Below are 18,771 nucleotides of genomic sequence, written 5' to 3'. Positions count from 1 at the left end.
AATTAAATTATTAAATTAATTTGATACAAAAAAATGTATTAAAACATTACTATTATTTTGGCTTTTTACCTAACATTTACTATTGATATTTTTCTGGAGTACAAAAAAAAGAAAGAAAGAAAGAATTATGTTTTAATATAGCAGAGTATTATAATATGGCTGGATGATGGATTTCCACACATTCAGTTAGGGCCAATATTATTTAATGTAGTTTCAACAAATTCTCATTTTAAAAACTTAAACTGATTGCATGCAATTAAATTAAGACCAAAAATGTGTTTCATTAGCTCATTTGAATAAACTAAGAATTTACGATTCCGAGTCCTGAAGCTCCACTGCAGTCCTGTAGTCCTCCAGCGCCTGCTGTGTCCACCCCAGACGACCCCGGACATCAGCCCTAAGTTTATAGAGAAGAGCATCTCCAGGCTGCAGCATCAGAGCTTCAAGAAACACACACATACACAGATGCGTTAGAACAATGTCACTCTCACCTTCTCCAGCATTTATCAATCTGTCTCCAGTAAATAATGGTATACTGAGGTGTACCATTATTTGTGTTGTCTTCACCACAACAGCTTTGTTCAGTGTCTCTCAGCTTTATTCTTCTCATGCAGAGACTGACATTAATATTAGGCTAACAAACAACACACAGTGCTTATTCAAGACTGAAATATCAGGCTGCGAGAGCAAATAAGAGGACATCTACTTTTTAGTTCACACAAGAGGGACAATTTGCGAGCAATTTTCCATCTTCATTTGAATAAATTACCATCACTCTGCTGGTACCTTTACAGATGTTCTTTTGCTTCAAAGGCCTTGATTCGAGTGAGATAATCTATAAAAACTCATTTTTAGGGCTTACGGGATAAGTGTTCAATGTGTCTATTTACAGCTAAGTAAATTAGATTGTTTGAAACAGGACGCTGGAATAGCAAGTGATTACTCCATTCACAGAAAACATACTCATTAGATACCAAGGGCCATCTGTTTCCTAATATCCCACCTGTTTCAGCCGCAGGCAGAGGGAATTAGGAACGGACTCTAAGAACCTCTGTTTTTTCATATCAGAAATGCTTGCACATCCTTGCGTTCGGCATCATAAATATGCAGCCTGCCAAGAGGAAATCTATAATTGGTTTACACTGTAACCATAGTAACCACCTGTCTCTTGTTATACAGAAGTAAAGGGACATGGTTGCTGCATTTGTTTTCATTGTTTTTTTCCCCTCAGGCAGCCATGTGGTCAAACCCATCCTGCTCTGGTCCTCTCATGTGTGAAGGTGTGTGCTGAAAGCATCCATCTGCCTCACACACATACTCTCAGAGTGAGTAATGATTGCACACATACAGTGTCATGTAGTGAGTCTTTGGACTTTCACTAAAGTCTGTTCTACAATACAGCTTGTTTAGGCCAATAACTGCCTGGTCTAACTGACCAGCCACTGTTTGCTTTGTTTTTCCCACAGTGACTGATGGGAAAAGATATTATTACTCAAACTTTTGAACATCACCAAACTTTTAAAGACCGGTATCTCACGAGACGAGACGAGACTGAGTTCACGAGATGAGACGAGACAAGATTTTTATACACTATTTTTAAGAAATCCTCAATGGTGAAATCATGACTAGAAAAAATATTCTGCAGGTGTATTTGAAATGTTTTAACTAATCATCTTGTAATGTCATTTCAGTTCTACTTTCTGAGTGTGAATTATCATATGCAGTAAAAGACAACAATACTCAAGCACTGTAAAAGGTTTTGCTACTAACTCAACTGACTGACTTCTCTTCTGTATGATTTCAGTCTCTTCAGACCTTACTGTACATGATTTATGAGCTTCTACAACTTTAGACCTCCTAAATGAACTCCTTTCCACAAACTGATCATAGAAATAAAAACAGTATAAATAAAAATGTTAACACTTTACAATTAGGTCTCATTTATTAACATTAATGTATTAACCAACATAAACTAACAATGAGCAATATATTTGCTACAGTATTTATTAATCTTTGTTTATGTTAGTTAATAAAAATAGTCATTCATTGTTAGTAGATAGTTTACAGTGCATTAAAGGGATAGTTCACCCAAAAATGAAAATTTGATGTTTATCTGCTTACCCCCAGTGCATCCAAGATGTAGATGACTTTTTTTCTTCAGTCGAACGCAAATTATGATTTTTAACTGCAACCGCTGCCGTCTGTCAGTCAAATGATAGCAGTGATTGGGAACTTGAACAATAAGAGTCGAAAAAACTTCCATAGACAAATTCAAAATTAAACCCTGCGGCTCGTGACGGCACATTAATGTCCTGAGACATGAAACGATCGGTTTGTGCGAGAAACCGAACAGTATTTATATAATTTTTTACCTCTAATACACCACTATGTCCAACTTTGTTCAGCTTCCGGCTAGTAAGGTCTGATCGCGCTCTGACAACGGAAGTGATGTCTCGCGCTCATTGAAGTATATGGGCGAGACATCACTTCTGTCATCACAACGCGTTTTTTGACCTCACTAACAGGAAGCTGAATGCAGTTGGACATAGTGGTGTATTAGAGGTAAAAATTATATAAATAATGTTCGGTTTCTCGCACAAACTGATCGTTTCGTGTCTTAGGACATTAATGTGTCGCCACGAGCCGCAGGTTTTAATTTTGATTTGTCTAAGCAAGTTTTATTTACTGTTATAGTTGAAGTTCCCATCTACTGCTATTATTTGACTGACAGACGGCAGCGGTTGCAGTTAAAAATCATAATTTGCGTTCGACTGAAGAAAAAAAGTCACCTACATCTTGGATGCACTGGGGGTAAGCAGATAAACATCAAATTTTCATTTTTGGGTGAACTATCCCTTTAACTAATGTTAACAAATAAAACCATATTGTTTGTGCTTAATAAGATTAAGAGAAAACTGTTATTCGTTTTTATGGTAACACTTTACAATAAGTGCAACCATAATCACACTCTCTCAATAATCAATGTGCAAATAAGACCACATTTTTCTTTGATACAGAACTGAGAGATGGTTACAACTACACTGCCCAGCCTAAAATAGCTTTCATATTGAGAGATATCTGTATTCATCAGGGAGCCGCTTTCAAAATGCAGGGTATTGAGATCGCGTTTGAATGCGCGCTCCTGTTTACTTTCACTTTCAGCAATCGCGCGTAACTCTGTAAATATGGAGCGGCGGCGTCCGTTATCCAACTGAATTAAATGTTTTTTATTTAAATACAAAGCACAGTGGAGGCGTAATGTAAAGGTAGCGGTGGTGTCCAACGTTGTAAAAAGCGATACCAATGTGCAGCAATTACATCAGTAAGTTGACCGAGTGGATCTCGAGCTCGTGTGAGTGAGTGGAGGCGGGGATAATTAGCATATTCATAGATTCGCGTATATTAAATCAAGCAAGGGTGTAGAGTTACATTCAGGCTATTTTAAGGCATGAAGAATTTTTTTTTCACAGGAAAAAATGTTTATATATGTCACTTTGGTGATTAAATATGAGTTATAAGAGATAAAATTATTGACTACAGGGGGATTTTAAATATATAGTAATTATTTTTTATGCATGTTGTGAAGTTGGAGTGTAAAAATAATGCACACATTCCATGTTTTTTAATTGTATCTTTTGTCATGATGCAATGAAACATACTTAATTGTGTGGTCATTTTTGGCCAAGTGGTCAAACCAAGCTTGCAATCATTATTCCCAGCCTATACATCAATAAATCACTATGTGGGAAGTATTAGCTATATTACTAATGTTATTTTGTGGGCCAAATGGAAGGAGTATTTTGACAGGAGGATGAAAATATTGGACCATCTTAAAACAGCGTATAAAGACCTGGATGAGACCTCCAACCTCCAGTATCACCTTGAACTGTAAGCCAACGGCTATAAGAGGCTGGATTGAGAGGCTGTGTACCAGTAAAGAAATGGTTTATTAGTTTTATCTCCTGCAGCAGAAAAAAAAAAAAAAAAAAAAAACCTTGCATTTGCCAAAGAAAATAAGGACTGGAGTGTGGAAAATTGAAGCTGTGTTCTGCCATTCTACAAGTCAAAACAACCTAGCATTGGATGGTCTCAGGTATGTTCGTAGGAGACAGCTGGAGTGTTTTAATATCAAATGCATGCATTGTGCCATTAAGCACAGCAGGGGAAACATAATGGTATTGGGACACATGTCCTCAGCAGGTATTGGAAGAACCTCAAAGTTGCTGGCACATTGAAACTGGATCAATATCCTGCTGAACAAAATATAGCCAAGTATTTGAGATCAAATGTGTATTTTCCATTATTATAACGATCCCAAACACACCTTGCATGCAACAAAGTTGCACACAATGTTCATGCTCAGCATTTGAAGTCTTTAAGTGGACTCCTCAGTTCCCTGACATTAAAGCCATTGAAAACCTTTGGGAAATTATAAACCTTTGGTAAGAATGTAAAGAGGATTGAAAAGAAGGTAACCATGACACATGAGCAAAGTTTACTGAATCAATATCCAGGAGAAAAGCTGCAGAAATCAAAAACAAGGGAGAACCAACAAAATATTAAAAACTGATTACATTATAGTCAATGTATTCCTTATTTCCTGTGAACATTTTGTTTTTCTATGCCTTTTTTGCATAATCCAATAAAACCCATATATGATTATGCTGAAGTTTGCCTTTTTTTTGTCAAATAATTTTGTCATTTTAATACCTTAACCAAGTGTAGTGTGTTCTTCTTCCCAATAACATACTCCTCATATTTTTATTGATTAATAGAACCTGAAGTGTCATTAAAAGCAAATTGTGTTAACATTCCCTTCAGGACATCACTTTTGGCCACTACTGTATATATTAGTAAAGCCAGCCAATCAAACTACAGCTGACAATGTCGGTCAGCACTTGCTTTGTTTGTGTGCAATTTGCATCAGACAGTCAGTGAGCAGACATGTGGGAGGTCTGATGGTGTGCTGTACGAGACTGAGACTAGCACGTGTATGATTGTCTGGATTAGTTGAGGATAAAGACGACTTTGCTATCTTTACACCAGCCCTCCATTCATCATCTTGACAAAAGCCCTCCACAGAGATATCAGTCTGTGTTATCAAAAGTAATTAAGTGCAGACGACTTTGAAATGTGGCCTGATGTAAAAATCTCCCTGTAAAGCGATGAATCATTATTGGCATATTAATTTCAGGATGTTTCAAAGTTGGAACATAATTGTATTTTTCCACATACATCAAGAAAATCAAGAAACACAGGTAACACTTTATTTTACAGTGTCCTTGTTGCATATGTAACATGTAGTAATAACAGTAAATGATGCATAATTACATGCTACTAAACCTCAACCAAATCCTTATGGTAAGTACATGTTGTTAATTAATATTACCCTGTACTTAAATATATAATTACATTGTAACAATGACACCTTAAAATAAACTTTAAAATAACTGAAACACAATATATGCTGTAGTTCAGCTTTTGGACCTGCTTGACATGACTCTTGACATGTTACAAGATTAATGTGACCTTTAGTATTCATGGGGTAATGAGAAACACCCAGCAAAGCGATATCTGCAAACTAGTTATTTCGTATAAGGTTACCATTTCCAAGCGAGTTTGAAATACAAATAAAAATATGATTAAAAACATAAGCCTAAATAAATTTTATAAGTTGTATTATTTTTTGTCTCTGCAAAGAAATATTCTGTTTCATACTATTGGTCAAAAATGCATGGAAAATGGTAATGTGAAACTAGTTTTTGGTGTAAGAATCCTTTACTGACATTATAAAGGCCCACAGCAGCAGTATACGGTTAGTGAACATCCTGCCCACGCTGCTGAACGTGGCGTTTAGATGAATATGTAAATATGTGCTGCACGCTTTCCTCTCAGTTATTCCTCTGACAGCAATTAAGAAAGAATCTGATCATAACCATGTGGGTATGTTTGCACAAGCTCTGCAATTCAGCACTTAGGTAAAATCATGTCACGTTTATTTATACACAGGTCCCTCCAGAAAAACGCGGATTTTTGTGATTGTCACGGGCTAAAATGCTCGATTTTGCAGCACGTTTTCTTAAAAAATGCGATGGAATATGTGGGATATTTTTGCAATTTTATGCAATGAAATTGCGGGAACTTGCAAAAACTGTACTACTAGGCACTTTACTAGTGTGAAGTAAACGCAACATTTTTCAACTTTCTGCTAAGATATATGTGACTTTTTTGAAACGAAAATACAGGGATTATGAAATCATGCTAGCCCTGCATACATTTTGCTTGCTGAAAACGGCAATTTATGCGGCGAAAGTGCGGCGTGTTTGAAAAAATGCGACCCCCGCATAAATATGCGGACTTTGGCTGATAATGCATGAAATCAGGCGATCGCATTATCGTGTTTTTCTGGAGGGACTCTTATATAAACAAGCACCTTTTACAGTATTAAACATGAAAAAAGTGTCAATGTCACTTTCAATTTTAATTACAACTTCAATTTCTACTATAAACACCTGCACTCCCGCAGGACTACAGTGTGACCAAACGCAACGGAGTGCAGTGCAGACAAGATTTGATGGCCAAGTGCGGGCACGGGCAATAAGACAGTCGTGTGTGCGGGTTGCGGGAGAATGAAATGAAGATAGCATATCTTAAAAACAAATAAATTGTTATTCATCTATTGCACAAAGCAACAAGAACTAAAATAAAAACAATTTACAGGCACAAGCATAGGCAGAGCATGTGTAAGCTAGCCTTCCCCTGCCTCCTGCTGCTTCTGATTGCTTTCAGAGGGAAAATCTGCCCATAACTGCTGGTCAAGGATCAGTTTACTCTGTAATAATAGCATACTGGTGAAACATTTAGCAAGCAATCCAGTACGTGTCTGTGTTTGCACTCTGGAGACCATCAAAGGTTTCTATTTACAACATACTTTTGTAAAAAATTGAGCAATGTAGCCAATCACGAACATATATGTTGATTTCTTGAACGTGTAGACAGCTTCATATTATATTGTAGCTTTTTGAGATCGCAAATAACTAAAATGAGTGACAGCTTTTTTGTGTTTATAAAGGGAGCACTCTGTGCACACTGTATGCCATGCCAAATCATGTATGCAGTACCAATGCTGGCTTTTCTGTAAAAATTAACAGTGCTTTGTGAATGTAACAAATAATTTATTGGGAGCAATTAAACTGGGATGTGACAATTGTTGTTGCTAGGCGGCCTAACTGGAAACTATTTCATGGAAATATTATGGACATACTGAAAAAAAAAACAATGCATACTTATATATGCGGGCTTTTGTGGGCAGGAGTGGGACAAAACATTAATGTTACAATAAAGAGGCTCTCCAGTGTGTTCATGTTTTTACTTGCATTTGACCTTGATTGAACATAAGAACTGAACTGGATACGATTTCCAAGTGAAAGAAGGTGGAGCCTCAAAGCCACACCTACCAATTATGTAATTGCTATCAAAAGTGTTTACCATCTGTAGTGAACTTTTCCTGAAAGTTTACTTTGGAAAGCCGTTTCTAACTAAACAAACTTAGTTTTGCCCTTTTGTTTGAAACTATCACACCAGTTCATTCTTCAATTTCACTTGAAGTAGGCCTATGTCAGAGCATTAAGTGTACTTCAGGGTAAATAATGGTGTAGGATTGTAGAATATGGCCCCTTTAATAAAAAATGGCAGTGAATTCAACCTCCTACAGCTCACCTTGTGTAAGGTCCCTCTCAGCTGATTGGAACTGTTGGAGAGAGCAGTACAGGTTGGCTCTGTTAAAGTAGGCATGTGCAGACAACGGGTTGAGGCAGAGAGCCTCATTAAAATCCTGCAGGGATTCTGGGACCTTCCGCAGCAGAGCGTGAGTGATGGCTCGGTTCAGGATGGAAGACTCATCTGAGGGGTCCAGCTCAAAAGCTCGGGTATAGAACTCACATGCCTGTGTCCCAGAAAGAAAATGAAACAAAACAGTCTCACTAAATATCTTAGTAGCTCTCGCCTAGAGTCTAGAGAAAATAGTGTGTCAGTAGTGAACTGCCTCCGGTTTTACCTTCTCAAACTGTCCGTTGTAAAAGAACAGGTTGGCAGCGTTGAAGTAAGCAAGGGCATATCCCGGGTTGAGACTGATAGCGGTCTGGTAGTCCTTCATGGCACTAGATTTATCCCCTATGAACTGTTGGATCAGACCTCGGTTTGTGAAGAGCTGTTCTGCGAGAGGGTTACACTAAAAAGGTTAAAAAAAAGAAAGTATTAAAGAAATATATATATATATATATATATATATATATATATATATATATATATATATATATATATATATATATATATATATATATATACACACACACATACATACAGGTGTTGGTCATATAATTAGAATATTGTGGAAAAAAATAAAAAATAAAAAATATATACACAGTATATATATATATATATATATATATATATATATATATATATATATATATATATATATATATATATATATATATATATATATATATATATATATATATATATACACAGTACAGTCCAAAAGTTTGGAACCACTAAGTTTTTTAATGTTTTTAAAAGAAGTTTAGTCTGCTCACCAAGGCTACATTTATTTAATTAAAAATACAGTAAAAACAGTAATATTGTGAAATATTATTACAATTTAAAATAACTGTGTACTATTTAAATATATTTGACAAAGTAATTTATTCCTGTGATGCAAAGCTGAATTTTCAGCATCGTTACTCCAGTCTTCATTGTCACATGATCCTTCAGAAATCATTCTAATATGCTGATCTGCTGCTAAATAAACATTTATGATTATTTTCAATGTTGAAAACAGTTGTTTACTTTTTTTTCAGGATTCCTTGATGAATAGAAAGTTCAAAAGAACAGCATTTATCTGAAATACAAAGCTTCTGTAGCATTATACACTACCGTTCAAAAGTTTGGGGTCAGTAAGAATTTTTATTTTTATTTTTTTGAAAAGAAATTAAAGAATTGAATACTTTTATTCAGCAAGGATGCATTAAATCAATCAAAAGTGGCAGTAAAGACATTTATAATGTTACAAAAGATTAGATTTCAGATAAACACTGTTCTTTTGAACTTTCTATTCATCAAATAATCCTGAAAAAAATAGTGTACACAAATATTTTGTACAATTGTACACATTAAATGTTTATTGAGCAGTAAATCAGCATATTAGAATGATTTCTGAAGGATCATGTGACACTGAAGACTGGAGTAATGATGCTGAAAATTCAGCTTTGCATCACAGGAATAAATTACTTTGTGAAATATATTCAAATAGAAAACAGTTATTTTAAATTGTAATAATATTTCACAATATTACTGTTTTTACTGTATTTTTAGTTAAATAAATGTAGCCTTGGTGAGCACACGAAACTTCTTTTAAAAACATTAAAAATCTTAGTGGTTCCAAACTTTTGGACTGTACTGTATATACATACATACATACATACAGGTGCTGGTCATATAATTAGAATATTGTGAAAAAGTTCATTTTTTTATTGTAAATTCTTTTTTAAAATGAAACTTTCACATATTCTAGATTCCCTACATGTAAAGTAAAACATTTCAAAAGTTTTTTTTTTTTTTTTTAATTTTGATGATTAGAGCGTACAAGCTCATGAAAGTCCAAAATCCAGTATCTCAAAATATTAGAATATTTCCTAAGATCAATCAAAAAATGGATTTTCAAAACAGAAAAGTTCAAGTTCTTTAAAGTATGTTCATTTGTACACTCAATACTTGGTCGGCAGCACATATCACAGCAAATGACTTGCTCTAGCACAAATTACAGCATCAGTGAAGTGTGGCATGGAAGTGATCAGCCTGTGGCACTGCTGAGGCACTACTGAGCCTTCAGATCATCTGTATATTGTTGGATCGACTGTTTCTCATCTTGAAAATATCCCATAGATTCAGGGGTCAGGTATGTTGGCTGGCCAATAAAACACAGTAATATCATGGTCAGCAAACCACTTGGAAGTGGTTTTTGCACTGTGGGCAGGTGCTAAAGTCCTGCTGGAAAAGGAAATCAGCTTCTCCATAAAGCTTGTCAGCAGATGGAAGCATAAAGTGCTCCAAAATCTCCTGGAAGATAGCTGCATTGACTTTGCACTTGATAAAACCCGATGGACCAACACCAGCAGACGTCACGGACCCCCAAATCATTACTGACTTCAGAAACTTCCCACTAGACTTCAAGCAGCTTGGATTCTGTGCCTCTCCAGTCTTCCTTCAGACTCTGGGACCATGATTTCAACACGAAATGCAAAATTTACTTTTATCTGAAAAGAGGACTTTCGACCACTGTTCACTGTCCAGTTCTTTTTCTCCTTAGCCCAGCTAAGATGCTTCTGATGTTGTTTCTGTTTCAGAAGTGGCTTGGTAGTCCTTTTCCTGAAGATGTCTGAGAGTGGTGACTCTTGATGCGCTGACTCCGGCTTCATTTGACTCATTGTGAATCTCTCCCAAGTGTCTGAATCGGCTTTACTTGACAGTATTCTCAAGCTTGTAGTCATTCCTGTTGCTTGTGCACCTTTGCCTACCCAATTTCTTCCTTCTAGTCAACTTTGCATTTAATATGCTTTGATACATCACTCTGTAAACAGCCACCACATTCAGTAATGACCATCTGTGACTTACTCTCTTTGTGGAGGGTGTCAATGATTGTCTCCTGGACCATTGCCAAGTCAGCAGTCTTCCCCATTAGTGTGGTTTCAAAGAACAAGAGATACCTGGAATTTTTACTGTAGGGATGGTCATTTAATGAAACTCAAATGTACATATTCTAATATTTTGAGATACTGGTGTGACGAGCAGGGCGGGCGAGCGCCGTGAGGGAACGGCGGGAGGCCGGTGACGCGAGTGATAATGAGCATCACCTGCGAGGCGTGCTGGCCTCGAGTCTCTCACGGAGGAGCTCTGGAGGCATAAAAGGAGGAGCGTTCGCCGGTTCCCGCCTCCTTCTTCCCGTATATACGAACTGTGTTACAATTGGATTTTAGACTTTCATGAGCTGTACGCTCTAATCAACAAATAAAAAAAAAACAACAACAACAACAAAAAAAAAAAAAAACTTTTGAAATGTTTTACTTTATATGTAGGGAATCTAGTATTTATGAAAGTTTCATTTTTTTAAAAATAATTTACAATGACAAAGATGAACTTTTTCACGATATTCTAATTATATGACCAGCACCTGTATATAGGGTTGGAAATCTTTGTTAATGAATATGAAATATTATGCTCACAAACTATATACAATAAAAACAGTAAAATTGTGAATGATTATTACAATTTAAAATAATCATTTTATATTTTTATATATTACAAAAAATATAATATTATTCCTGTGATGTCAGAGCTAAATTTCAGCATCATTACTACAATCTTCAGTATCATAAGGTTCTTCAGAAATCATTATAATATGCTAATTTGGTGCTCAAGAAAAAAATTCTTAATATAAGCAATGTTGAAAACAGTTGTGTTGCTTAATATTTTTGTGGAAACATTTATACATTTTTCTTCAGCATTGTTTGATGAATAGAAAGTTCAAAAGAGCATTCATTTGAAATAGAAATCTTTTGTAACAGTATGAACATTATTAATGTCTTTTCTTGTCACTTGTGATCACTTTAATGCATTATATATATATATATATATATATATATATATATATATATATATATATATATATATATATATATATATATATATATAAATGAACTATAGAGTCCTGCACCCACTCATAAAAATATATCAAAAATGATATATTTTTACTAGTGGGTGCAGGACTCTATAGTTCATTTATGTAAGTGAGGATAGCAAAATAAAGTAAACTATGACATATTATACCCAAAAATTATTCATACAGTGGACTCCCAGCAACATTTCTAAAAATTTGGAACCAAAGATTTCTTTGACCTGACCATGTTTTGCTTAAGTGTTATCAAACATAATTAAGTTTTCTAAGTTTTTTTTAAACTATAGTGAATAAACTGTATTAATAAATGAAATGTTCAAGTTGCCTGAATACATTTGTTTGACTGTGTGTGTATATATATATACACAATATCTCACAGAAGTGAGTATGCCCCTCACATTTTTGTAAATATTTTATTATATCTTTTCATGTGACAACACTGAAGAAATGACACTTTGCCACAATGTAAAGTAGTGAGTGTACAGCTTGTATAACAGTGTAAATTTGCTGTCCCCTCAAAATAACTCACCACACAGCCATTAATGTCTAAACCGCTGGCCACAAAAGTGAGTACACCCCTAAGTGAAAATGTCCAAATTGGGCTCAATTAGCCATTTTCTCTCCCCGGTGTCATGTGACTTGTTAGTGTTACAAGGTCTCAGGTGTGAATGGGGAGCAGGTGTGTTCAATTTGGTGTTATCGCTCTCACTCTCTAATAGAGGGTATGCATCGACGTCACTTTCCCGCCGAAAGCACGCTCCCTCAGCTGGACTGAGTGGCAAAAGAACCTGCTGCGTGACTGGATTTAATAGGGGAAACGGCGAAAAAGCGAGTAAAACTAACGAATTACACTAAAGGTTGGAATTGAAAGTGTTGCTTACAACTTGTCAAATAAACCTAATCCATGGATATTGACATGCAGCCAGAAGTCATGTTTCCTGACATTTATATGTGGCCTGATTTCGACACCGGGGAAATGCATAAAGCAAATCTGCATGTGAATATTTTATATAACTACAATATAGGTAGGTCTAAATCCACGTAATCACTTCTATCAATGTTATATCGTCATATTGTCCAGCCCTAAAACATATATAGTTTTATCCACAAGTTTCCTACGCCCCATGAGGCCTTGCGTCAAACGTGGGAGCGTCTTCCGGTTCGAAGTAAACAAGCTGGACGTGACACTCATTCATTCAACAGTTGACAGTGATTCAAGATTTAACGATCCAAACTTGCGAACGTTTGTTTTTTACTTAAAGATTTAAGATTCCGGCATCAATATTTGAACAATGTTTTACAATAAAATTTTTTTTTTACAGTAATAGTAATGTATTAATTTATGTCAGGAGTGCACATCAATCATGCTAAATCTAACTGATATTTATATTGACATAAAAAGAAAACACAGACCTATTCAGTTAGGCCTGCTTCCATTTATTTGCGATCACAAGAATGCAAAAAACAATTCCATTAAGGCTTTTAAATCTAAAGGCTTACACATTTAGAAATATATTGATAACATACCCTATGTTTACGTCACTTTTCTGAGACTTTCTATTTATTTTCCTCTAAATTATGCGATGATTGATATCCGAGGATGTTTGCGCGATCTCTCCGTCTATCCTGATCCTTTCAGCCAGAGCAACAGAGGGAGCTCATGAGAAGACAACAAGAGTTATGAGTTAAACGAGTTAACCGGAGTGTGAATCTGTTAAATATGCATTTGTCAGGAATCAACAGGCACAGGGAAGAGACAGATAAAACATTAAACCAAATAAATACACGATTATAATCACATAAGAACTGTCTTCATTCCTCAAGCAGTCTCTGATATTTTCCATAAAGTGTATTATCGCAGTGGTTAACATAAGTAGCCTTTAGCATCGCATACAGTGGAAACGCGACTGGCTCTGGCAAGCACGTTAGGAGTCAATAACATCATAAGGCTTTGGTGCTAGCATCAGTGACGGGAAGTAGCTACAGACAGCGGGTTGTTCATGTATTGCAGATGCTCTAGTCATGCAGCAGCACTTTTGTGGAAGGTCAGTAAAGTAAAGAGCAATTAAGGGCACGAAAACTGTTTATTGTATTGTGATATTAATGTAGTAAACTGAGATGTTGTCCCTGAGCACCGTAACTACATCTCTCATAAAGATTTGAAACTTTACAAAGTAAACAATGATCCAAAAAACACTTAGCCTCTTCGCTAATTAGAACACAAAATACCGTTGGTATGCTACTTCCGCCGCCTCACCGGAAGTTGTACCCACGTTCTCTTTTACAGTAGCGCCCCGCGGAAACAGGTGGATAGTATAGTTTTTGTCAGTGTTTATTTAAAAACACCCAGTTATGCAGAATATAAGATGAAAAATATTTAATTGATGAGTTGTCAACATAATATATAACAATACAATATATACGGTATGATTTTACCTCAAAATCCAACAATTTGACACAAAATGATAACTGCAAACCCATGTTTCTTTGCTGGAGTCAGCCGTTTCTGTGAATTGCAGAGAACCATTTGCTTCTTTTTTCTGTCGCTTTCTGCAGTTTTTAAATATATACCTCAGGTTTTGTGTCAAAGCTATTTGTACAGTCAATCACAAAGCTCTTTCCCGTTTTGGATGAGTTTTGTGCTTTTTTCGCGACAGCAAAACCAATGCTGCCACTCAATCTTTGTGCCACTCAGTGGGCATAACCGCAGTCATAATGGTCGACGGTGACGTCACGTGCATACCCTCTATACTGGTCACTGGAAGTTCAATATGGCACCTCATGGCCAAGAACTCTCTGAGGATCTGAAAAAAAGAATTGTTGCTCTACATAAAGATAGCGTACGCTATAAGAAGATTGCCAAGACCCTGAAACTGAGCTGCAGCATGGTGGCCAAGACCATACAGCGGTTTAACAGGACAGGTTCCACTCAGAACAGGCCTCGACATGGTCGACCAAAGAAGTTGAGTGCACATGCTCAGCGTCATATCCAGAGGTTGTGTTTGGGAAATAGACGTATGAGTGCTTCCAGCATTGCTGCAGAGGATTACTGGAACCATGTCCTGTGGTCTGATGAGACCAAGATAAACTTATTTGGTTCAGATGGTGTCAAGTGTGTGTGGCGGCAACCAGGTGAAGAGTACAAAGACAAATGCGTCTTGCATACAGTCAAGCATGGTGGTGTGAGTGTCATGGTCTGGGGCTGCATAAGAGCTGCCTGCACTGGGGAGCTACAGTTCATTGAGGGAACCATGAATGTCAACATGTACTGTGACATACTGAAGCCGCAGGGCAGTATTCCAACATGATAACGACCACAAACACACCTCCAAGACGACCACTGCCTTGCTAAAGAAGCTGAGGGTAAAGGTGATGGACTGGCCAAGAATGTCTCCAGACCTAAACCCTATTGAGCATCTGTGGGGCATCCTCAAACGGAAGGTGGAGGAGCGCAAGGTCTCTAACCTCCACCAGCTCCGTGATGTCGTCATGGAGGAGTGGAAGAGGACTCCAGTGGCAAACTGTGAAGCTCTGGTGAACTCCATGCCCAAGAGGGTTAAGGCAGTGCTGTAAAATAATGGTGGCCACACAAAATATTGACACTCTGGGCCCAATTTGGACATTTTCACTTAGGGGTGTCACTTTTGTGGCCAGCGGTTTAGACATTAATGGCTGTGTGCAATGTTCCCTCTAAGCTGCGCGCGTGCAGAAAAAATAATTGCCGCGCAGAGAACAGACATGAAAATTATTGTAGTATTTTAAATGAGAAATAATTGCAGTGCTCTGGACAACCGCTATAGAGTTATTGTTGCTATAGAGTTGGAACCGGTGAATGCGGTTTACAGGTTTCATAGAAAGAGAACGATTGAGCGTGTGTGAGCTGGCTGGCCCTGAGCCAAATCAGTCGCAGTGAGAATACTGTCATGTTTGCAGACTAAATACATCAATACGAGAGGCAATGCGAAACTAAAAGAAATGTGAAATAAAACGTCATGTTTTAATGAAAAGTGGTGGCAATAACGGATGATGGGCACAGAATGCTAACAAAACTGAGACATTTACAATCACAATCCCACCACAGGTGAAGCGTGCAAACTCAAAATACATCATATACCTCAGTTTAAATAGATTTGTGTGTGCGGTGGTGTGGGTTTCAGGGATGTTTAGATAACTAACTTTTCTTAAAAATATTTAGCTATCAGATCTGGGTAAATGCTTCAGTTTGTTTTCACTATATAATATATTAAAAACAAAAGGAAGCATTAAACTGATATAATACTTTATATCAGTTTAAATAATTAAATATTATATTATATTTTATTATATTATTATGTAAGCCTAATAAAAAAATTATCTCACAAGGGGATTGTTTAGGCCTCCTTGCCATGAAACATCTTGAAACCTCCTGGTATATAAAATCTGGGAAATTCATAAGCAATAAACATGTAATTTTGATGGTTTAACACTGTCTGTTGCTAATAATTGACTGTACAAAAACACATTATGGTTGTTCCAAACCATCATTGTAACTGCTCATAATTACATAAAGAATTGAATGTCCTGCAGGAGGACAGAAATTATTTTTTAATAGAATTTATTGGTAAAGACTGGTACAGCAATGTGAAAATATCTCAAGTAACCTAAAATGTGCTTAATTTAGTGAAATAAAAATAAAAATAAAAATAAAAAACAAATAAAATAGAAACAGCACATTAAAGTTAAATCTTACAGTTGCATGATAAAACCATTTTTTTTGTGTGTTTACGTTCATTGTACAGGTCTAATATGAAGTATGTTTTTGCTCAGGTGGCCAAAATGTGCGCTCAACAGAGAAAAGTTTTGCTCAGCGAGAAAAAAAATTAGAGGGAACATTGGCTGTGTGTTGAGTTATTTTGAGGGGACAGCAAATTTACAATGTTATACAAGCTGTACAGTCACTACTTTAACATTGTAGCAAAGTGTCATTTCTAGATATAATAAAATATTTACAAAAATGTGAGGGGTGTACTCACTTCTCACAGAAGTGAGTACACCCCACACATTTTTGTAAATATTTGATTATATTTTTTCATGTGAAGATAATGAAAAGATATTTTATATATATATATATATATATATATATACTCTTACATATATATATAAGAGTTAAAAAATTAAGAAGAGGAATAAATAATTTTCCAAAACAACCTTTATACCTTTATAGCACAGTTTATATCCTGCAGGGCTGCAAACAAGTTGTCCATCTGTAGACAGGTGACAGCTCTGCCTTCATACGCAGCCCAGTTTTTAGGGTTCACCTCTATAGCCACAGTGAACTGATTCCAGGCTCTCTGGAAGAATCCCAAAACCTGTCACAGAGGACAAGATATTGACATGGCTTAGTGAAAATCAATAGACTCGAGCGGCAACAGGCTGTCTGCAAGATACCGTTCACTCTCTCTCTCGGGGGGAGAGACACAGATAATGAGGGCTAGGATGAATACCAAAAGGAATCAGATATATCCTTGTTTATTTCCTAATGTTAACCTACTGTTCTGTGGTTTGTCTCTGGGCATCAGCCATTATACTTCCACATTTAAAAGAGAAAGGTTTGCTTTTAAAACAAGAATTGAACAACAAAGTCAGAGACAGTGCATACAGATTAAAGATACCAAACATGCCAGATAAGTCAAACAAAATTATTCTTTTGTGTGAAATTGAATAGAAGTGAAGCTGTGCCCCAGGAGACTTGTAGAGATTAAGATTTTCAAGGTTACAGATGTTAGCATTTACCAAGCAACCATAGACCAACAAGAATGATTGTGCAAAATATTTGAATAGTTCTGCAACAAATACATTTTAAAAATAACTAATGGTTTTGTAAAAAAAAACAAAAAAACAACAACAACAAAAAGTATTGTCAGTTATGATTAATTTATTTGCAAACACCGATAAACGGCACTTAAAAAAAAAAAAAAAATGAACTAACTGCTGTGCGTTATTCTCCAAATATATAACACGTTCTGAACCCTAAATCCGTTTTGTCAGAAAAGCCGGTATTGTCCACTGTCAGGCATCGCAAGTTCACGTTTTACAGCAGAAACCGACAAGAGCCCTTGTTGTTTTTGTACAGAAACTGAGAAGTCTGGGTTTTTTTTTTTTCGTTTTTTTCTCTTTTTTGCTAAAAAACAAACCTTTCATATATATATATATATATATATATATATATATATATATATATATATATATATATATATATATATATATAAAAACATACTTTCAATGAACTTTAATTTTTTAATTTACCTGTATTTTTTGAGTTACTATTACTTAATCAAAACAACCCAACTGCAGTTTGATTGATATTACTTGGAATGCACAATAAAAAAACATGATTTGTGAGAATTCATAAAAATGGAGTTAACTGTTTTTGCAAACTCTTCAAATATTAATGCCTGATCTTTGCACACAACTAAATACAACTGCAACATATGCATTTTATGATGCATTAGCAGCACCATGCAAATGTTTTATGTTGCCCACAGGAAACAAGAATAACAAATAAAATCTTTCTACTATCTCAGTTGTGTCACATAGACATTAATGAGGCTAAAAGGAGACTGCTCAAAGGTGCCGTAGAATGGAAAATTGAATTTACCTTGGCATAGTTGAATAACAAGAGATACATGGAACAGTACATGGAAAGACAATAGCGAAAAATGGCAGATGGAGCGATAATATCTGACATGATCCATGATATCTTGATATTTTTAGTAATATTTGTAAATGGTCTTTCTAAATGTTTCGTTAGCATGTTGCTAATGTACTGTTAAATGTGTTTAAAGTTACCATCATTTATTACTGTATTCGCAGAGACAAGAGAGCAGTCGCTATTTTCATTTTTAAACACATGCAGTCTGTATAATTCATAAACACAACTTCATTCTTTATAAATCTCTCTAACAGTGTGTAATGTCAGCTTTAGCCATTAGTCACGGAGCACAGCCTCAAACTCATTCAGAATCAAATGTAAACATCCAAATAAATAATATACTTAC

The 18,771-nt window shown here is 35.8% G+C and overlaps 1 protein-coding gene across 1 annotated transcript in view; it reads right to left on the bottom strand.

The window, feature by feature from the left end:
* Positions 1 to 309: 309 nt before the first annotated feature.
* Positions 310 to 18,771, bottom strand: part of ttc6 (tetratricopeptide repeat domain 6) — a 50,774-nt gene continuing 32,312 nt past the window's right edge. Inside the window, exons 30-33 of the mRNA XM_067366898.1 lie at positions 16,930 to 17,082; positions 8,057 to 8,230; positions 7,720 to 7,945; positions 310 to 440 (exon numbers count right to left, since the gene is read on the bottom strand). Of these exons, the coding sequence (XP_067222999.1) occupies positions 310 to 440; positions 7,720 to 7,945; positions 8,057 to 8,230; positions 16,930 to 17,082 (684 nt within the window). The remainder of the gene's footprint in view (positions 441 to 7,719; positions 7,946 to 8,056; positions 8,231 to 16,929; positions 17,083 to 18,771) is intronic.

Source organism: Chanodichthys erythropterus, chromosome 18 (assembly GCF_024489055.1).
Source record: "Chanodichthys erythropterus isolate Z2021 chromosome 18, ASM2448905v1, whole genome shotgun sequence".
In the NCBI taxonomy this organism is placed as follows: domain Eukaryota; kingdom Metazoa; phylum Chordata; class Actinopteri; order Cypriniformes; family Xenocyprididae; genus Chanodichthys; species Chanodichthys erythropterus.
Note: the sequence above shows the minus strand (reverse complement) of the source record. Positions and strands in the feature narration are given on the sequence as shown.